At 40.8% G+C, this 22,758-nt stretch overlaps 1 protein-coding gene across 1 annotated transcript in view; it reads left to right on the forward strand.

Annotated features, from left to right (window-relative positions):
* KIZ (kizuna centrosomal protein) overlaps nucleotides 1-22,758 on the forward strand; it is a 124,033-nt gene that overhangs the window by 95,553 nt on the left and 5,722 nt on the right. Inside the window, exons 10-11 of the mRNA XM_012657222.1 lie at nucleotides 12,180-12,284; nucleotides 15,038-15,134. Of these exons, the coding sequence (XP_012512676.1) occupies nucleotides 12,180-12,284; nucleotides 15,038-15,134 (202 nt within the window). The remainder of the gene's footprint in view (nucleotides 1-12,179; nucleotides 12,285-15,037; nucleotides 15,135-22,758) is intronic.

A 22,758-nucleotide genomic window follows, 5' to 3' on the forward strand; every position in this document is an offset into this window, starting at 1 on the left:
CATATTTTGTAAAGATCAAATCAGTGTGACTGGGATTTCCATCACCGTAAATATTTATCTTTTATTAATACTAGAAACATTTGAATTATTCTCTTCTAGCTATTAAATATTTTGAAATATACAATAGATTATTATAAACTATGTCACCCTACTAACCTATCAAACACTAGGTCCTATTTCTTCTATCAAATTGTGTATTTGTACCCATTAAGAATGCAGAAGTATCCAATGGCCCCTGAATTTATTTCTGTTAAAATCATGAAGGTTTATTGAGGAGAAACCAGGAAATGACCTAGTTGCTCATTCTCTTTTCAGTATTCTTTCTATTCATCCCATGCTGGGAGTAGCCGACTCTCCCCACAATTAATGCAAATATTATTTTCTCATAGACTTCCTTTATAAGGGAAGTACTGGGGTTTCAAATATTTCTTCATGCAGAAAGAAGTACAATGTGCTTAGAAGTAATCAGGGCTATTTGCCATTAAGATTTTAAAAGAAATCATAATTCCAACAACTTCCTACTGAACCAATAGTTGACAGTTTTAAAAAAAATGCTTTGTACCTGTCATATGTCAAAATATTAGACATTAAAAAACCTTAGGAGGTATGAAAAAATTTAGCAAAGCCACATACGTTGTAGGAACATTGCTGTTCTGTTCTTACCAGCACACTCTCTCTTGCCCTTCACTGCTCCCCACCCACAGACCTACCATGGAGTTCATGCTTGAGGGCCTGGTGGCCTTCTAACCTTGGCTCTACTGGGTACTGTTGCTGTGTCTGTCATTGCAGCTACTTTGATCTCTAAGTTCTTGACCATCATCCCTTTATTAAATGTTTGCATCTTTGGCATAATTATTTGGAGATTTGGCTTTTAGTAGAGTAAGGCAAGTTTATAGTTTAGTAACGTCTGCTTGCCCCTTTATAATAGTTCTGTTGGGGTTTCCTATTTGCATAGGTGTGTGTCTTTGTGTTTGTATAGGCTGCACTCCTTCTAGAATGTTCCAAAGAAAAGGAATATTCCAGAGGCTGTCCCCTAGGGTTTGAGGAGATGTAGTTGAGCCAGGACTTTGGAAACAGCCATCAGTGTCAGCTCTTTCACTCCTTGCTCTGTTTCTCTACCCCTACTGAGCCTCTGGATTGAGAAAGCAGATGTACTACCTGACAGAGTTGTCTTAAAGTTTAAGTGAAATCATGTGGGTGAAAAAAAATAAAAAAATAAAATCATGTGGATGAAAGTCCTAAGCTGACACTAGTTGCTCAATACATATCTGTGATGTATAATAATAATATTCATGTGAACATTTATAGTGTTATTGGTCTTATGTGCTGGCTCTCACAATCCCTTACATTTCCAAGCCAGTGGCATCTATTTATACAGAAGCTCACAAAGCAAACTCAAAGAGGAAAAGAAGCAGGGGAAGTGGGAATGCAGTGTCACAGAGTCATTCTGTGACAAGCGCCCAGAATAGAGTCTGGACACCTCCAGCCTGTTACTCTGGCAGCTGCTCACCTTCCTTGAGTTGCAAGAGCCTCTTGGGACCAAGACCCCCCCAACAATCATGGTGCTGCTGGGATTTCTCAGAAACCATGCTCTCCACAGTACCACTAAGTTAGCTTCCGCAAGGAATTGCCACTTGAGAACACAACTGATGATTCCAACCCAGAACTGATGATTTGCTTACCTTATCAAAAAGGAATCTTGGGGAGAGTTTCATGATACATTTGGAACTTCAGGATAGTCCTATAAAGAAACCCTTAGAGAATAATCCCAAACAGGTGATAAAGTGGCTCCTGGGCTCTGATTGGTCAAGGCCCAGACACCTCTGCCTGTGAGTGCCTATATACCCTCAGTAACCCTTATGTGCTCAGGGTGGAAGACATCGCAGGGCACCTGATCACCAGGCGGCTGATGTGCTGCCTCACACATGTTGATGTGCTGATGCAGCATTTCCCAAAATGTGTTCTGGGCAATGTTCCACTCAGAAAATACTTCAACGAATACATATTTTGTGGCCAAACCCTGCATGATTCTTCTCTCTCCCTTTGCAGTTTGCGTAATACACAAGAGCATATTGAAAACTTTTAGAAAACTTTCAGTAAAGGAATTGTTAAAAGTGCAAACCTAGAGTTTCAAATAATTTATCCATTTGAAAATGGAATACTTCCTATTAACAGCCAACAGAATTAATGTTCTGTGGAACATGCTTTGGAAAATATACACACATATGTGTGGAATGGTTTTTAAAACAATGAGTCTAATGGGGGAACCAGTTTTTTCAATACACTAAAATTATCTTCAACATTTTCCTGTAGTTCCATTTTATGGAAAGCTCCCTTGTCAATGAGATTGTTTTATAATGAGACTTTGGGTTACTTTAGTGTAACTATACCCACATGTTATGATTGAAAACTACTTGTTAAAGCTGTTCCTGGAATTGACCAGAAGGTTACAGTAGTAACTTCCAGCAGTCCAAAAGTGTTCTTCTGTGTGGGGTCCTTGTGTGTTCTTTATTTGCTTTACAGCCATTTCAGAAGAAATGTAGTAGAGAAAGAGGCTGAAGTGAAATCCAGGCAGACATAGGAAGCTGGGGATGGGAGCTCTAAAGTTACACCATTTTCAGAATGATGAGGGTCCCGGGGATGTTTTACCTGAGAAGGGCCCAGTATCTCTAAATATTTGTGGGGCTGCTGGTATAAGGCAGAACATTTATCAAGCTTAATTATAGAGTATAGCTCAATAAAAAAAGAACTTTCTAGCTCTTCATTTCAACAAAGCCAAGTTAAGTGTCTTCCAGGTGTGAGATTCTGTGCTGCATGCTTGAACCATGGTGGGAACTATGACTCTCTTATAGGGGCACTGTGGAAGGAATTCTTGTTTCTGGAACCTCTGACATTGCTTCTAATGCTAAGAGACTGTGATTCCCACTCTGTGCTAATGGAATCAAATGAGCTAACATTCTCATATCTTTATTTCCCTCTTTCATTTGCTTATCACCCAAAAACACAGTTCTTCTTGGCTGAGGGCTCCTCCTTAAAGGAGTTGCCCTCACTTTGAAGGCATCTTCTTTGTTCATCATCATTATGCAGTGTGTGAGTTTTCTATGCCAAGATTTACATAGAAACCCTCACATACACACACACACAAACAGAGTAAGTATTTCACAGCCTGTATGATCTGTTGTTGTTAACACAATCTACCCCTTTTATTAGTCTAGTTCTCACTAAAGAATCCAGTTAGAAATCAAACATTAATTTTGATATCTATGAATATGTGGTTTTCTGTATATAATGAGTAGTATACAGTTCGCACGTGTATTACACCTTTACTTGGGCTGAATACTGGGATGCCAGGGTCTTCAAAATACCAGATCCCTTCCCTCACTAAGCCCTGTCATCTCTAAGCTTCACAACAGTTCTGTAGGGTAAATATTAGTAACTCATATAATGGTCAGGTCAAACAGAAACTTAGAAAGGTGGTGTCCTGCTCAAGGCCATGTAGCTCATCTGTTGGATCTTAATTGAACACAAACGTCAGGATTTGAGCCCTGAACTTCTTCCATTCCACCACTACCTCTTTTATTTTATCAGAAAGTCAGCTGCATCAGGATGTCTGGGTCAATTAAACATTAATGTATATCATAACAAGAAATGAACTTTGCTGGGATGATTTCGAGAGCAATGATGAACAAAGCCATACTTTTCCTTTCTATTGGGCCAGGCCTGGAGAGGTGGGCAGCATGCAAGGATTTCTGAGTGTGGATTGTACCAAAAGGTTTGGCCTTTATAAGGTGGAGCAAGCCAGAGCATACTGAGGCCACTGAGACCATGTTTAGATAGTAGAGTATTCAGGTCAGTGTTTCCCTGAAACACTTAGGCCAGGAGGAAAGTGATGCTTATCTAGATTATGAGAGAAAGTCTCCCTTTGAACATATATCCCCAAAGTGAAATTCCCCACATTGGCAATTTTATTTGTTTTCACATTAACTTTACCTTTCAGCATTAAGTGAGCTTTTAGTTCTAGCAAATGGTGCAGCTTGTGCTAAATATAAAAATCCAGCACCTAATACAGTATCTGTCACATGGTGGGCACTTAATTTGTCAAACGAATGAATAAAAATGGGAATATTAAGAAATTTCCTTAAATGCTTGTTGATTCAGGCCAGAATACTATCTCTTGCAGTCATTCACTCCACCAATACTTTTCCCACCCCACGTGCCCATCCTGGCAAAACTAGTCTCCTTAAGCTCCATGTGAAAAGGGCTCTCAGCTTTTATCTCAAGAGGATTAAGCCTCTAAGAATGTCCATTCAGCCTCTCATTCTTTTGACACCAATTCTCTTGGTCAAGCTGTATTGAAAATGGTTGCCTGACTGGGCCATTCCTCACTGATACTCTTTGGCAAGCTGAAATATTCATGGTCATACTAAAACATCCATTTAGAATCTTTTCCAGGAGGTCAGCAAAGATGTGGAGGGTGCCACGTGGAGTTCTGGGTAGTGCTTCCAAAATATTGCTTGAGTTTTACATCAAATTGGAAAAGGGCTAGAAACATACAGTGGCTAGGTTGTCATTGGTGACAAGATTTATCCTGGGAGAAAAAAATGCCATGACAACTCTGGGCCACCAAAACATCGTGTCATAACACCTCCAGTACTTAGACTTTACTAGCAACATGCTTCCCCTGTCCTGTTCTGGAAGTGCTTTCCTGACAAGAATCAGTAAAGACATGCTACCTTCTGAGCCTGGGACAGGGAACCTCCAACTTGTGCAAAACCAAAGGAACCACCATATGCTTCTGGATTGTCCATTGCAGTCCACATTGCCCTGCCTTTGTGGCAGGCGCCAGCCTGCTGGGGCTTAACCCATGGGGCTTGTGGCCTGCAGCCTGCTGCTTGCAGTAGCAAAGCATTCCTTATTATGTTACAGAGGGTGGTATTTATTTAATGTGGCCATGAAAGAATAAAAGGCACCTTTCTGAAAAGGTGCTCTTGATTGGATGTTTCTGCGTTCAAGGAACTAAACTCCTAAATGCTGAGAGGAATTCTCCATGGGGTATGTACAAAAGAATCTCATGTGGAGTTTTAAAACTTATCCATGTCCCAGCCACGCACTTGATCAATTATATCAGAACCTCTGGGAGGGTGGGACCCAGACATAACTATTTTATAACACATGCAGGTGACTTCTTAGGCTTGAGAACTACAGAGCAGGGGTCTCAAAGCTAAAAGAGCCCTTGTAGATCATGGTGTATAGCACCTTATTTTATACAGGAAACTCAAATTGAGAGAAAAAAGAGGTCAGCCTTTAGATACTTGAATAAAATTGGGAGTCAAGGTTGTATTATTTTCCTAGGGCTATTGTAACAAAGTATCATAAAACAACAGAGGTTTATTCTCTCACAGGTCTGGATGCTAGAAGTCTGAAATCAAGGTGTCACCAGGGTTGTGCTTCTTCTGAAGGCTCTAGGGGAGAATCCTTCCTTGCCTTTTCCAGCCTCTGGTGGCTCCTGGCTTGTGGTAGCATCACTGCAGTCTCTGCCTCCATCTTCACATTGCTTGCTTTTCTGCGTCTCTGTGTGTACTCTTCTCCTTGTAAGGATGCCAGCCACTGGATTTAGGGCCCACGGTAAATGCAGAATGATTTCATCTTGAGACACTTAACTAATGCTTCTGCAAGAACCTACTTCCAAATAGGGGTCAGGGAGGCAGACACAGTAACATTATTCAGCCTACTACAGGGGTGAGCAGGATTTTTGTCATATTTTACATTTTTAGCACCTTATACAGTAATTATTCCTGGTCCTACTGTATAGTCCTACTACTACTTGATGATGAAGACATTCTTTCTTTCTTTCTTTTTCTTTTTCTTTTTTTTTTTTTTTTAGACAGATTCTCACTCTGTCACCCTGGCTAGAGTGCAGTGGCGTTATCATAGCTCACAGCAGCCTCAAACTCCTGGGCTCAAGTGATCCTCCTGCCTCTCAGCCTCCCAAGTACCTGGGACACCACCACACCCAGCTAATTTCTCTGTTTTTTGTAGAGATGGGGTCTCACTGTTGCTCAGGCTGGTCTCGAACTCCTGAGCTCAAGCGATCTTCCTACCTTGGCCTCCCATAGTGCTAGCATTACAGGTGTGAGCCACTGTGTCTGGACTAAGACACTATTCCTGATTCCTCTCATTATATAAATCATTGAGTTAAAATTGCTAAAAATACTGTTTTTAAAAAAACTAATTATACCAATAAAATACAGCTTTCTGATCAAGATTGCTTAAGCTTTGAAAAGTCAAAGTTTCCATGAGTTTGAAAGTTGAAAATATACCTCCCAAGACTGAACGCTGTTAAGTGACAAGCATTGTGGTTATAAATTTATGTAGGAAGTAATACCAGCAAACTGTTTCATTTCATTTTGGAAACATTTATTAAAGGTTAGTTACAAGCCTGGTATTTATTTTCAGCTTTCATTGTTGAGCTGCCCCACAGAAACTAACTGAGACTATCATGTAAATCTCTATTTTCTGAAGCAGTCCCTGGTGGCTCATGTCTCTTCTCATGCACCAGCCCTCTTCCTGAGAGTGCAGAGAGCAACCTTGACCGTGGATTTACAGGCCTAGGTGGGGTGGAGTTTATTGCAGAAAGTCTGAACATGAAAAGAGATTCTGTTTACGCATCCAAACTTGTATATCTCATATTTGCATAGACTTACTGCCTCTTCGTAGATGACTTTTTTGTATTTTCAGAATTGCGAAAGCACTCATTTCCTATTTTCTCGTTTTTATTTGAGCAGATTATTGGGGAAATGATTTCTGGATTTTCAGTGATAATATATAGCTTATCAATTAATTTAAGAAATATAGCTCACAATTTTCATCTTATTTTTCAAAAGTGACTGAGTTTGCAGTGTCAGCAACACATCTAGTGTAATGTGAAAAAAACTCCACATGGGTGTTGAGATACAGGAAAAGTAACAGTGCCGGGAAACTCAATGGACAGAAAATATTTTTCAAATTCACTTTTTAAATTTCTGCACACTTCATATAGGAATAGTAATTATCCTTCCTTACTTGAAGATGCCCAGTTCTTTGTCAGTTCAAGGTCGGTTTCTCCTAGCTGTAGTGATAGTATTGTTTGCATCTCCCTTTGTTATTCCTTTTCTGGGCCCAACTCTTCTTTTTTTCATTAAAGATTTCTGCAAAAGCAGTGGGCAGATTCCCTGCCTCTGAGACACTCCTTAGAGGCTGGTGAACCACGTGTTTATCTGTCTCTTGTAATGGGTTGTTAAAAGCACTTGTTCATCAGATATTTTCTTTTTCATTGTAGATTTAGAAGTATTATAGCAGGTGTACATTTGCATATAAAAGAGAATAAAAGATAAGAAGTTGAGGCTTTTTCATTCTCCTCTCGTCAACATCATCTCTCTCCTACCTCCCTTTATTCAGCATGTTTTCACTTTCTTTTTCTAGCTGTTTCTATTTTCTAGACAGAAAATGCGTATCAAAAAGAAAAAAAACAATCTCAGTGATCCTTTAGCACTTTTCAGGAAGATAGATGATTGGGTTCAGGCAGCTTATGTAACAAAGTAGAGAAAAGTATATTTATCTCATTACATCATCAGTCTGGAATTAATAGGCAGGATAGATTTTTAACCTCTTGGAGCTTGATACTGCATGGAATGGAATTCCTTGCCTTGTTTTATGTTTTAAACTGCAATATTTTCTACTTTTTAAACTAAATCTTGACACAGGTTTGAGTATATAATAGATGCTTGACTGAGAAATTCAGAACTGAAAGCTTCAGCATGCATGTGTATTTGTTTCTGTGTATACCAGAACATTCCAGCTGAAAATTATTCTTTAGAAATGTTTTATCTATTCGTTTTCACTACTCAATATTTTCTGAGAATTTAACTTTACCAATGGGAGGAAGTGTTTTCCCTGAGTATTAAGTCAGCTATTATAGAAAGTAAAGCCTTAACTGACCACCCAATTCTCAAATTTTCAGACTTACGGTTTACTTGCAATTGAGAAAAGTAAATTCTTTTCCCCTTGGAAATATGCGAACCTTGTTCCTTCCTCATTTATAGCAGGCTAACTTGAACTTCTAGATTTGTTACTTTTGTTCCTTTGTTTGTTCATTCATAACAACTTTGAATTTGCAAGGCAGCACTGTGTAGCTTTTAACCCCTTGATTTTTCACTGTCTTTCTTCCAAAAAAACTTGAGCTTGAGTTGCAACAAACATCTCGTCCATAGCTTTACCCTTTTGCTTTATGAAATTGGCATCCTGGTCAAGTCTTCGGCTGTTACAGGAGGATGTCTGAATTGTTTGAGAACTCCTAGCAAAAAGTACTCTCTTGCCTCCAAAGAGTCTGAAATCTGGTCCATTTGATGATACAGACAGCTACTTAAAAATCTTCATATAGCTGTCGCAGCCTTCCTGAATAACATGTTCCAGGGTTTCAAGCTTTTCAAAGAGAAATCTTTTCCTATCATCTAGGTTATATCCTTTGGCTGCAGGTTTTCCCTACGTGTTCTTGTACCACTTTCAGGAAACACAAAAAATTGCTCACCTACTAACTAGTTTCAAGGTTACAGATGTGTTCTGTTTGGCCTGTGCAGTGTTTTATTTAAAAAAAAAAAAAAGAAGAAGAAGAAGAAGAAAGAAAAGGCAGAAGTCTTGCAAGAGCAGGTCTACTTTCCCATCTTGTAGCAATTGGCTATAGCCAAGGAACAACTGTCCCCTATGGACAGGACATGTGCTTTCTAGCTTGCCACAGGACTGGCCACTGGTGAGAGTCACTTATTTGTGGTACCTACCTGGCCCCAGAGGCATCTGCATTCACAGTCCCCACCTTGTCCAGTCTACGTGCCGTGTCTATGTCCTTGAACCCTCCTTCCTTTCTCCAGCCTTGTTTCTATGCAGGCTGCGTAGCCTTCAACCTCTCCTAGTTTTGTTTTTGTTTTTTTTTTGGTTTTTTTTGAGACAGAGTCTCACTCTGTTGCCCGGAGTAGAGTGCCATGGCATCAGCTTAGCTCACAGCAACCCCAAACTCCTGGGCTCAAGCGATCCTCCTGCATCAGCCTCCTGAGTAGCGGGGACTACAGACATGCGCCACCATGCCCGGCTAATTTTTTTTTTTCTATATATAGATTTTTAGCTGTCCAAATAATTTCTTTCTATTTTTTTTTTTAGTAGAGATGGGGTCTTGCTCTTGCTCAGGCTGGTCTCGAACTCCTGACCTTGAGCGATCCACCGCCTTGGCCTCCCAGAGTGCTAGGATTACAGGTGTGAGCCACCGCGCCCGGCCTCTCCTAGGTTTTTTTAACCAAACCTTATTAATTATGTTTTTCCTATGCGGATCATCTCCCAGTCCTTCATATGTTGTTTTGTGCAGTAGTTCTGACTAAAGTAAGGGGGTGATACGTGCCACAGGGAGAACAACTCCAGTTCTGATGCATGTGATCCTCAGTACAGGCGTCCTGCTGTCAGATGGCAGCAGTGCTGGCAGCTCCACCTTCTCCGGCTGGTTCAATGTCTCTGGTCCTGCCTCAGTTAGTCTGTTCTCCAAGTGAATGCACTTAATCCTTGTACCTTTTAAACTTCACCTTACCCTTGAACCATTGAAGGAAGCATGCGCTGAGGTTGGGGGTAGGCAATGTGCCCGGCAGTCCTCAGTCTGATTTTGCCAGCCCTTCATTATGGAGGCCAGGGCAGCTGATTCCCAGATAAAAATTGTCCAGTAGACTTCAGTGACTGTGCTTGGAGAAGGGCCTCAGAGATTTGAGTATGAAACACCAGTGATGAGCGTGATTGGAAAGGCACTGGGCTCTGGTTGAGTGGGGCAGAAGAGTGAGCCATCTCCAAGACTGTGGATCAGCTGAAAGCAGACTCGGAGTCTTGCAGGGAATGCCCAATTATAGAGCCCAAGTTCATCGAGAAGGAAAGGAAGGAGACCAGTGTGCAGAACATGGAAAGGGCTTATCTTTCTCAGAGCATTAAAATAGTCCCTTGTTGCTAAAAGTGAATTTACTTCACACTGGTAATTTCCTCCCTTGCTAGTAGACTCAGACCAGCAATAATATCAGTAGTGTCTTGTATTTGGGCAGAATGCTTAATCCCCACAAATCTAAAATTACCTCAGGACTACTAGCTCAATGTTTCTCACAGAAATCCTCTCTTGAACGTCAATGACACATGTTCTTCTAGTTTCTGAGAAGCAGGAGAGCCATCTCACTGGAGCTAAATGGTTTACCTTAAGATCATCAACAAGAGGACCTGCGAACCCAGTTCCAGCCTCCAGCAGCCAGGAGCCTTTGTTTAATTAAGAAGCTGCTCCTTTTTTTTTCCTTTTTCAGTTTACATCTTTGCTATCTTTTCCTTTGCCAGATAAGTTTCATGAAGATCTGCGCTTGTATCCTAAAAGCTGAAAAACTTTTTGGTTGATTTTTATTTATTTATTTATTTTTAAGGCAGAGTCTCACTCTGTTACCTGGACGAGTGCTGTGGCGTCAGCCTAGCTCACAGCAACCTCAGACTCCCGGGCTCAAGAGGCTCCTGCCTCAGCCTCTCGAGTGGCTGGGACTACAAACATGCACCACCACTCCTGGCTGATTTTTCTATTTTTAGTAGAGATGGAGTCTCACTCTTGCTCAAGCTGGTCTTGAATTCCTGAGCTCAAGCAATCCTCTCGCCTTGGCCTCTCAGAGTGCTAGGATTACAGGCAGGAGCCACCGCACCCAGCCTGGTTGATTTTTGTATAATAAAAGCAGGGCATTTTCATCTTTTTGATAGTGATTCTTTACAGTGCAGACTCTCTGTCTTTGATTTTATTAATATCTTCCTTCTCCCAAAATTTCCTTACAGCACACGCGAAGTAACACAGATGTTAGGATTAGCTGGAGGGTGTTACGACGCCATCCTGGGGCGATGGGACCAACCTCACCAGGAAACACTTTCTACCCCAGGTTATACTCACTCACACACACACGTACCTACATGTTACATGAAATAGTACTTTCCCTTCTGCATGCACTACATGCGGTGTTTATTACATTTTTCAAAATAACTAGTTCCAGCGTCCCAAACTGATTTCACAGTCCAACAGTGTTAAAAAGAATTGCCTTAGAATTTATTATCTGCTTAGTTAAGAATCCCTGATCTGTACATATTTTAGTTATATAGTATTTAATATTCCAAAGTATTATGCTCATTTTAAATGCTCATTTTTATCTTGATTGGTTTTCAGTAGGGCAAGGTATGTTATATTTTTATTCTTCAGTGTGATGGTAGTTTTAATCCAGTAATAAGGGGCTCATGGTTAAGTTCTTAAACTGAGCCAACAAAAGCAGGAATGTAGCCGATTGCCAGTGCCAGTTGCTGGCACTGACAGCAGGAATCCTTTTGTGGCCACATTGAAGATGTGGACATGGATGCTGTTTTGTTGTCTATGCTAAAACTCTAATTTCCTTTCTGCCATTTTATCCAGGTGCCCTCCCTCAAGACTTAAAGTAATGAGGAAGGTTGTGTCAGTTGGGTTCTTTATGTAAATTTTGTTTGCTGTTTTTCCCAACAGTCTTCCCCAATTTAGCGTACAGCAAATGCTGTTAGAAGCCCCGCCTGGCCAAGGGCAGCCTGTGAACACAAGCCAGGTCCAGGCTGCTACTGCTCCCTGCAAATCCTCTCTCTCTCCTCCATAGCCAGCCTTGGTGAGATTTCCTCAGCTGTGGGACTCTGAGCTCATCCTGCTACCACTGCCCTTCCTGACCTCCCCATACCCCCAGACCGCTCTAAGAGCCCCCACAGTCAAGTGAAGAGCCTGAGAGCCAGGTCTAGGAAGCACCTGAGGGATCTGACCGCCTAGGAAGTTAGTGCTGTCTCTTCTGGTTCATTCCTGTAGCTGCTTCTGTAAGACCCAGAGGGAAGAGAAACTATTTTACTATGATGTTAAACCTATCCACAGACACACTCAAAATAATGACTGGAATTCAGCCACTTCAAATAAACTCATACAACTTGTCTTTCAGTCTTGAAACATGGGTTCAGCTAAATTATATTTTGTTTGTTTTCAGAATTTAAAAAAAAATAATTTGCATGCATTTGAAAAGTATTAATCTCAGAATTTAAGCAACTTTTCTCTGGGCCATAGAAAATTCAGTATTTCTGTGCTCTTTTTTAATCTATAGAAACAAAAGCCTACCAGTTGCTGAAGAATTCTACCCTTCAGGATAATACAAATCTAACTGAAGACAAATTTCAAAAGGCCAGTGCTTCTGTATCACAATTGTCAGGTGAGTAACGGCAGAGTCACACTCAAAGCCAGTGTCCAGGTGCCAACCACAGCAGCCAGTGCTGTGTTCAGGGAAGGGGAGTCATTCCTTGAAAGTTTCTGGAGTTTGCTTTATAACAAGCTGTCACCAGGTCAGAATAGGTGAGTACTTTCTCATCCTTAGCAAACAGACATTTGGAAGAGCCCTTTATCTAGGATACATGCTGCCCCAGCATGGCGATGGCTCTTACAGGCCCTTGCAGGCCCTTGCATTCTATCTGACATGTCATGAAAATAACTTGTCACTAACCACCACAGGAGATGCCCCAAATTCCCTCTCTTCCCCAGGCTCCCAGCCTCTTAATCATCCAAAGGGCAGTGTTGTGCTGGGCTGCCTTTCCTCACCAGAATGCTGGGGGATTTTGAGTCCTTTTAATGAAAAGACTATAAATCCCAGGGAAAGCTACATTTTAAGCTTAATTATTGTTCCTTCAATTTAGAGGTTTTTTTTAATTGTGAATTACTTTGTTTTTTTATACTGTCTTGTGCATTTATTATTTTCTGTGGTTTTCCTTTCTTATACCATTTTTTAAAGTGTAAGTCACCTCAACCCCCTTTGTGAAAGTAAAATGGATTAATATAGAAGGAAATACACATTAATGGCTTTCTTACTTTTACATAACCACCATGCCATAATTTACCTATCAGAATGAACAGTGATTTTTAAATATTATATAACTCTCAGTCCATATTCAGATTTCCCAATTGCCTCAAAGATGTCTTCTTCAGATAGACATTTTCTAGGGACATACTTATGGTGCATCGGACTTAGCTGTCTGTGTTTGGAGAGCTATTTCCTAGATAATATTAGTAGTAGGGTCGGTTGCTGCAGAATTCAGTTATTCTGATTGTTTTGAGGGATTCAGTGAGCTACTGCACATTAAATGCACAGCACAGTGCCTGGTAGCAAAAAGCTCCCAGGGAGAGCCAGCCATGGTGGTAGTAGTGGTTACTTGAACTCTGCAAACATAAGACATTGTAGTTTACTGAGGAATAAAACAGAGTCTGTCTTGATGGAATGCATCATCGCTTTGCAAAGATAAAACTTACAAACTCTTAACTATTTGCTTTTCATCACCTTCTTCACATTTGAGTCACAGAATTAGAATCCAGAGGGATCTTAGAAGGTATTTATCCCACCCTGTCCTTTTACAAATGAGGCTCCAAGGGACTGATGCCTTGCTCGGAATATTATCGCTGGTTAGCAGACACATATAGTTTGGAAGGCAACTCCACAAATCTGTTTTTGTTAAGTATATTTTGGATAGTTAATTGGACAAGTGCAAAGGATGAGTAAATTTGACATAAGTTGTAGTCCCTTGGATGTGTTTAAAAAATTATGGAACTATTAATATACTAATAATTAATGCATTTTTATTAATTTACCTTGTAAGTGAAATGACACCTATGGGTTGTATAGTCAAGCACCCCTAGATTCAATTACTTCACTCCATATGCAAAATTACACCGTGTGCTTTGTAAGATTCCAGATTTTCTGGCATTAGAATCATGGAAGTGCTTCTGCTGGTGTTTACTGTGATTATAGTTAGATATGGCCTCTGGGATTCATTTTTGCTTTGGCCATCCGTTGCCTTTTCACCCCTATTCTCCCTCTGATCCTGGGGACTTCTTGGAGCTCCAAAGAGAAGCAGATAGTGGGTTGGGAGAGCAGAGGGAAACTTCACAGCGTTGTTACAGGTAATGGTGGGGATGTGCACTCAACTCAACGAGCTACCCCGCACCGAACTAGCGAAGAAGCAGTGCATGTTTCAGTTACTTTCAGAGTGAGCTATTTTAGGTCTCTGTCTCTAGACCTGTCACTAAGGAAAGCCACTTAAACCTTGAACCATAGTTTCAAGTCTTAAAAGACCATGTCCTGTTAAGCAGGTGGAAACCCTCTTCGGGCTGAATGTGGATACATTGTTAAGAGACTCACTTTGCTGCAGAGGTTACATTCAGGCAGGCAGGTTACAGGTTAGAAAGTCAGCGAATGCCTTTTGCAAAGATGCCCATGCACGATCTGTGATCTCGGGTACCTGACAGTTGAGAAGCAGACCTATAGCAGAAACATCCAAAACCAAGAACTCCCAGGAGGCAGAGATCAAGGATTCAGGGATTCCCCTGCAGGTGGGGGCACTGTGGGGATGGTCCAGTTCAGGGAAACAAGTGGATTGTGCATCCTCCTCAACCTTTGTAAACTGGTTAAAGAGTGGCCTTGATGGTTTTCAATGGACATTCATTGTCCTATATAGGATGAAAAATAGAGGATTTGGAAGAGAGACTTAAGGGTGGGTAGGATGTGTAACTGTCATCCAGGGTGTCAGGTATTTCTGAGACCTGGCTTGTTGCTGATGCATCTTAACAATGAGAATTATCCAGTGCTTTGTGCCATAATAGAGACTCATGTGTTTACATGTGCATCTTTGCCATTTAAAATTGAGCTCTTTGGGTGATTTTAATTTTTACTTTTTGGGGCTTCCATTTGAGTATCACAGGAATGCCCCCCCACACACACACACACAAATACACACTCCTTTCAGTATTCTACCAACATTTCACTTCTTGCCTCAAAAGCTCCCTTGCCTTCTGGGGCTTAAACAGCATCTTCCTCTGTTGGCATTTGTTTCACCAAAGTTATTGTGAGGCCGCTTCTTCATTTCATTTCGTTGTTGCATGGCAGCTAACACACACTCTCCGTGTTTGTGCTCATTACAGGTTTGAATTTTGGCAGCAGTACATTCAAGACAAAGACAACTAACAAAATCACTTCGGAAGCTAGTTTTTCATCTAGGGAAGGAAGTCCTTTGTCAAGGTAGAGTCACGAAAGCCTTTCTGAATAGCAGCAACAAGATGAGAAATGTCACTACATGATGAATAAACTCTGGCTGCATATTATTTTGTTTTGTGACTTGGAGGGTTATGGTTTGGGTTTTTGTTTATCTAAAATAACAGTTGAAACTTTAGTCTACCTCTGAAAATATTTGCACCAGAGCCAAGTATTGTTTTGCAGCTGTTGTTTCCTTGGTTTAAGACTCAATTGACACCTCAGTGAACCACAAATTAGCGTCTACAGCTGCTCTCAGTAGGACTGCTTAGAGACCACACAATGGAGGTTGTCAGAAAAAAGGGCAGAGAGAAAACATAAGGCCTTAAAAGAAATAAAGTGGCGTGTTTCTTCTTTCTGAGATGGCTGATAATATAAACAAGCAATTGCTGGATATTCATTTTTATATTTCTCTTTTTTACCAAGTATTTATGCTAGATTATTCTTTCCTTTTCTGATACTTTATTTTCCATAAAGAACATATTTTATCTTTTCACATTTGTTAAACTGTAGCACTTCTTGTAAGTTGCTTGAGCAATGATAAGTGTGTTGAATTTGTCATCAACATAAAATACTAATCATGCAGTGGCTTCAAGTCACTTAGAATTTATAGATGGGAGTATAAGCAACCATCTGATGAAGTATCTACCCTTTGGCTTTGGGCTAAATATCATTTAAAACAGTATAGCAAGTTTCTTTTCATAATTGCATTGCTCATTAAAAGGTGTCCTTTAGATGATTGCATTAAATGTGAATTAACTACTTACCCCGATGAAATTTTGAAAGAGGAACTTTGCACTTCTGATGTAACACATAATGTCCCATAAGATAAAATAATTTGATCCAAAACTGTAGTATTTTTAAAATGAAAAAAATTCTATTTTCATTTATATTTTGTAAAAACATTACAGGACCTGGAATATATTAAACTAAGATTGATTTTATAAAATTCTTGCTTTTAGAAACTTGAAAAGTTTAATTTTAGGGAAATACTCATTTAATTATCAAAAACTATTATCTTTAATACCTGGGTTTTCATCCATATTTTTTAAGGAAGTGGCAGATAAGTGGGACAGGAAGAGTGGTAAAGTATTATATTTTTATGATTATATTATAAATTCAAGTTCTAGGTCCTCTAAAAGAAATTTTAAAAGACAATAAATTCTACAGATAGTTTTCAGGGTTTAATGTTACCGTTTGGCTTACATAATACGTCCCTTTAGTTTTTAAAGATTGTTAGAAGTGTTTGTCTCCATTATATTTTGGAGGCACTAAAAAACCCAATTCTTCTTAAACTTTCTTTGTGTATATTCTTTGGGCAATTTTTAAATGCATTCAGAAAGCAATTGGATTTTGTAGAACATTTCTCAGCCTGGTAATTTCACATTTTGTGAAAATATTTCTATATTTCACTAAATATTTATATTTCACTAAACTTTTTTTCCCCTTTAAATTGAGACAGAGGCCTTTTGTTATTACTATTGTTTCTGCATAAAATTAATTTCCTAATAAATTACAAGTAATCTCATCACCCCCTTTAAAAAGAAAAAGACCACCACTAAAAGGTCTTTAAGGAACCCTTAGTTCTAGACACTTGATAATAATCCAGTGATATAAAGGTCTGGGCGTCGAGTGCGTGGGTTTGGCGTGCTGTTTGTCACGGTTTGGTTCTTGTGCTGGGTTTGGTGTTGTTAATATGCTACCCTGGGCTTTGGAGAGCTCCGGTTTTGCTGTTTGTGCCTGGATTCACTGAAATTTCTTAGAAGCTTACATTTAAGGATCCCACTTACTGCAGTCACTCCTTGTGCTTTATTGCTTTTACAAGTGGTCTCGAAACCCAGTACTTGAGAATAAACATAACAGTGCAGTGCTGCTGTAGCACTTTTAAAAATTCTTCTTTGCTCTATTTTGTCAGTGAGCTGATGAGCAACCTCAAAAAAAAAAAAAAAAAAAAGACCCGCTGGACCTTAAAAAAAAAAAGGCTTCCTCTGATGTCCTAGAGACAATAATTATGATGTGCTAGTTAAGCCCAAACTACAGCTGAGGGATTTTACTTTAAAGCAGCGGCTTGGGTGCAAAAATGCATTTATAGCTCTTTGTCTGCACCTCATTATGTGTGGGCCTGATTCATTAAGTAATTGGTTTGCAGTTGTTTACATGAGTATTAAGGCCTTCTTTTCAGCCGCCTTTGAGAGATACATTGTGCAAATGTTGCCTGTGATGAATGCAGAATGAGGGCCAGAGGGTCCGTCCTATTGGCTAAACAGTGCACTCCTGTTGAAAAGCCAGAGAAAGGGATTGGGTGCTGCTTTGCATAGCAATGACTTTCTTAATAAGCGTTACAGATTAATACACACAAGCTATAAAAGATGCAAAGAGATACTCTTAGCACATTTATACATGCTCATTTCATGGTGATGGTGGTGGGGTCCGGGTGCTTTCATATTCCGTTTTTCAGAGCAGCAGCTTCAGTGCATAAGCCGTAATAGAATCCAATGTTTATTGTATTATAAATCACGGGCAAGTAGGCAGATCGGCAACAGTTTATTATTAAAGATTCTTTCAGTGTAAATCTTTTTCTACCATTGTATTTGCTTCAGCAAAATCATTTTGTGGTTGAGTGGGGATGAAAGGCATAATGTACGAAGGAGTGAGTCCTAATAGGAAGCCGTTCTCCGAGTAAAGACCACTTGTTCTCTTTTGTTCAGGGGTGCATGCCAGAGCTTCCTCTCCTCTGCAGACATTGTCTTGCTTTACCTTCCCTAGGAAGCGGTTTTCACTCTCCCGGATCCATTTATTCAATGGAGAGTATATTTTAACAGCCTGCCTTGTAACTTAAGCTTACTGGTTCCTGCCTTGTAAATTAAGATTACTGGTTGGATCGAGATAATGTTTAACCAAAAGAAAAGGGTATGTGCTTGCAACATAATTGGCTGGGGTAAAGGTAGCAGAAGTCACCCAGCCGCTGCACCCTGGCAGGGCCACCGTGGGTGGCATTCCATGCCAGCCCTGCAGTGACATGAGCGGCCAGCGGAGGGCGCCAGCCTGCAGCTGAGTCTCTAATGGGGGCCATAGCATAGTCTCTTCTTGCCTGGTCACTGTGCCATTTTCCCTGGGATAACATAAAGATCACAAGGAGCCAGTAGTCCAATGAAATAAAAGTGAGTTTTTCCTGGAAGTCCTTTAGGTTCTCATATAAAAGTACCCTTCTCTGTCATTGGCTTGGCAAAACTACATTCTCCTTAAATTCTGCTGAATTAGCGGCTCCTAAATATTCCATATTTCTTATCATAAGCCCACATACTTTGTTTTTTATGCACAGAGCACATAAGAACAATCACTTGCTTGATTATTTGAAGGGACGAAGTTAACAAGTTGACCCCAAGCAGCTAAAAATGGTGTCTGTTGTAGGACCCCTAATTAGCCATCAGGGGGCGCTCAGACTTTGTCAAATTAAAAGCGTCTCAGCCTGGTGGGCCTTTAAAACTTAGTATTTACAGAGATTTGTTGGCACAGCCATTGGGAGTTTTTTCATTCTGGCTTTTTTTTTTTTGCCTTCTATTTTTCAGAAACATGTATGTTTTGAGGAAAATTCCAGCTGATGATGCTACTTGAGAAATTTTAAGACTGATTTCAGCTAGCAGTCAAAATCATTAAAAATTTTAGAATTTACAATCTAGAGACCATGTCTTTTCATAAAAGTAGTTATTTTCAGCCTTATAATAAGACCTTAGAACTGGAAGAACACTTCCCGCTGGGAGCCATTCCTCGTTATCCTGGACACCATAGACTGCTCTTGGCAGGGCCCTCAGAGTCTCATTGCCAAACTCCACAGACATCACCTCAAAGTCACAATAACTTGGATATGTTTGGTAATGGGCTGTGGATGTTTTTCTTTTAAAAAAAAAACTGATATTGACTATGAAGTTGAAAGTCAGTGTGTTACAAATATTAGGACATCACCTACTCTGTTCTCTAAATTCCTCCCCACTTAGGGCCAGGAATGAGTATCTAATACCTACCTCTGCTGCTACAAATCTCTCAAGGGGCCCTGCTTGCCAGCATCCCCTTAAGCATGGTTGGCCTACCCACCCTTGCCAGCCAGCTCCCCCATGGCTTCCTGCTCATGAGCAATTTTTTTTGTTGCATTTATTTTTTATTTGTATCTATTCATAGGGTGCAGTGCAATTTTGCTATATCATGAACATTCTTAACAGCACTAGGCCGTGTGTCACACCCTCATAACAACATACTATTTCATGTCCCTGACTTTATTCCTGCTCTTTTGCTGGAATGCCCTGCCCTACTCTTTCACTTGGTTGATACCCTTTATTTATTTTATTTTATTTTAATTTTATTTTTTTATCTTTTTATTTTATTTTGTTTTATTTTATTTCTTTTCTTTCTGAGACAGGGCCTTACACCCAGGCTGAAGTGCAGTGGTGCAATCATAGCTCACTATAACCTCGAACTCCTGGGCTAAATTAATCCTCCCACCTCAGCCTCCTAAGTAGCTAGGACCACAGGTACACACCACCATGCCCAGCTAATTATTTTTATTTTCTTGTAGAGACAGGATCTCGCTATGTTGCCCAGGCTGGTCTCAAACTCCTGGCCTAAAGTGATACTCCCGCAGTGCTGGGATTACAGGTGTGAGCCACCACACCTGGCCGGTTGATGCCTTTTAGATGTTTCAAGGCTTAACTCACCCTTCTGAAAGTTTCCTAAGCAGAGGTCCTGGCTGTACAGGATACGCACCACACCCTGTGGTGCCCGTGGCTATTTGTATTATCACCTGTAGTGCAGGGGTGGGAGCCACTTGCTGGTACCTGCACTGACCCAGTGTGAGCTCCTCATTGGGTTGGGCAGTTTCTTAATCACTGGTGCTAGAAAACCATTGAACTTTCTGAGTGAGTGAACATCAATATATATAACTCCACTGTTCACTCCAGTGTTCCTCTTTATAAAAGTCAGTTGCACAAGCGCCCTCAACACTGTATGGCATCACATACTTGAGCTGCATGAGTGTGTGTATGTGTGTGTGTTGGCTGACACTTTCAGGGGGACTCTGGCAGTCAACTTTAATTATGACCTCTTTGCTCATGGACTCTGCATTTACAGTTTCAGGAGGCAGAACCTGCGTGCACATTCTTACAGAGAGCCTTACTGGGGTCCTTTCCTGATGGCCGTCTTATCTGCTGATGGAAGAGTGTCTGGCTTATGCCCCTGACCTTGACAAGGGCATGGCGGCTCCTGGTACATATTGGGAGGACTGGAACATCCAGTTTCACTGCCATCAATTCTCAGCCAACCCCTCAGTTGCCCTTTTTGGCCTGTGTCACAGTTATTATTTTGGTGTCAGTCTCCCCCACTAGGACGTGAGCACTGGGAGGACAGAGATTGAGTTCTGTCTTGTTCTCTGCCACCGTCCTAGCACAGAGCCTGATGCATGGTGTCACCGTTAATTTATTATTGTATTTGCTGGGAGGATGGATGATGGGCAGGTGGGTAGATGGACAAACAAACAAATGAACGAACTGCAGACTAGATTCTCTGCCCCTGCCTGGCTGAGGCAGTTTCCTTGTCTCATCCCCGTCCTGAGTGCTCCAGCCCATCGTGCCCCTCAAGAAGGAAACTTCACGCATCTCAGTCAAGTCTCCTCTCAGTCTGTTTCCAAACCTCACCATTCCTTGCCCTGTGCCTGAGTACTCACCACCTCCGCTGAGAACCCAGGGCCGCACATCACCAAGCCAAGCACATGCTTTTGTTCATCGAATGCAATGGCAGCGTAGCACCAGCACTTGCTGAAGGCTGCTGTGTGCGGCTCCCACACGGGATTATCTCTAAATCTGTCAAAACATTTCCAGGACGGCATTATTATTTCTTGTTCTACAGACAAGAAAACTGGTGCTCATAAAGGTAGGGAACTTGCCCAGTACTACACAATGAGCAGAGCTGAGCACTGGGAGCCGAGTCTGTCTGGCCCCAGAGCTGACTCTATCTCAGCTTCTGAAAGCAGCTCACACAACCAGTCACACACTGCGACCTGGTTCTCCCTGCTCTGGTGTTTTACTGCTTCTCAGGAGGCCCTGTGGAGACTCGGGTGTTTGCAATGTGTGCATTCGATAAGGGTTAGTGTCCCAGGAAGAGCACTTTGTTCCACTTCTCCACCACCACCAGCTGGCTCTGTGTGTCTTAGGACACATCTCTCGACCTCTCTGGGCTTAACTACCCATACAGTGAAGACTCTGGGTTGATAATCCATAAATTCTCTGCGCTAATTTAATAGTGGGTTTCTTACTCTTAAATATTCTGTATCTCATTTTTTTCTCTACTTGCTGGCTGCACAAAGCAAAACTTAATGCTTACAGTAATCCTTGCCATCTAATTTTGTATTTATGTTGACTATGTAGACCATTTCTAGCTATGTTAACCTGTTACTCCTATAAAATGAGCAGCTAACACACATAATTTTTACTATTTTTGTTAGTGCACTGTGTCATCGTGATTACAGATACAGGGTGTTTACTCTGTGCCATGGCTGCTCTTCGATAAGCCCTGTTCTGTTAAGGTCCTGGCTGACCTTAACTTCTTAAGCTCAACAAGGACAAGAACAAAGGGACTTTGATTAGAATTGTCCTAATCTGGTTTATCAATAGCAGGGGAATTTATAAGCAATTACCAAAATGTATCCAAAAATAAGATGGCTTAATGAATAGACAGAGGGAAGATATGTGCTAAAGCCAGTATAGCAAGATGGTAACAATTATCTCTCTGATGGGGTACTTGGTCTTCACAGTACAGCTGGGAGAAAAAATTACCAAACCTACTGGAAAAATCTGCAGATAATTGTCCCATTTTAATGAGACCAGCAGAACATGGTTATATTTGAATTTAGTCAATTATCTATGATGTCTTACATGAAGATGGTTTATTTTGAATTAGGACCTCCAGTCTAATTGTAAACACCTAGGGAAAAAAAATCCAAGTCTGTACCTGGGGCTCCCAAGAGTTACCCGGGAGAGACCGTGCAGGAGAAAAGCGGGCTCCTTGGTTTGCTGCACAGGCATCTCATGTTTGCAGTTTTTTACAGCACGCAAGTTATGACCCTTGGGCCAAGCCCAGAACACTGCCTGGGTCTGCGCAGCCTGCAAGCTAAGAGTGGTTTTTATATTTTTAAATGGTTGGGGGAAAAAGTCAAAGAAGAATAATGTTTCATGACACCTGAAAGTTATATGAAATTCAAATTTCAGTGCCTATTAATGAAGTTTAATTGAAATACAGCCACGTACATTAGTTTACAAATTGTCTATGGCTGTTTTTGTGCTACAACCACAGAGCTGAGTTGTGGGCCCTGTGGCCCACAAAGCCTGAACTGTTTACTATGTGGCTCTTTATGGAAAACCTTTGCCACCCTCCGCCTTATCAGGTAGAAACATCACTTCCACACACTCAGAGATTAGACACTTGGATTCTAAGCACATGTCATGGAGCACAGTGACCATATCCCATGGCCTATGACTTTGAGCTTCCTTTCTTACGCTTTCTTAAATGAATTTATTTTTGTTTTTCTTTTATTTACTATAGTAGCTAAACAAGTTAGCTCCATCCA

Source organism: Propithecus coquereli, unplaced genomic scaffold, assembly GCF_000956105.1.
Source record: "Propithecus coquereli isolate 6110/MARCELLA unplaced genomic scaffold, Pcoq_1.0 Scaffold533, whole genome shotgun sequence".
NCBI classification, from domain to species: Eukaryota; Metazoa; Chordata; class Mammalia; order Primates; family Indriidae; genus Propithecus; species Propithecus coquereli.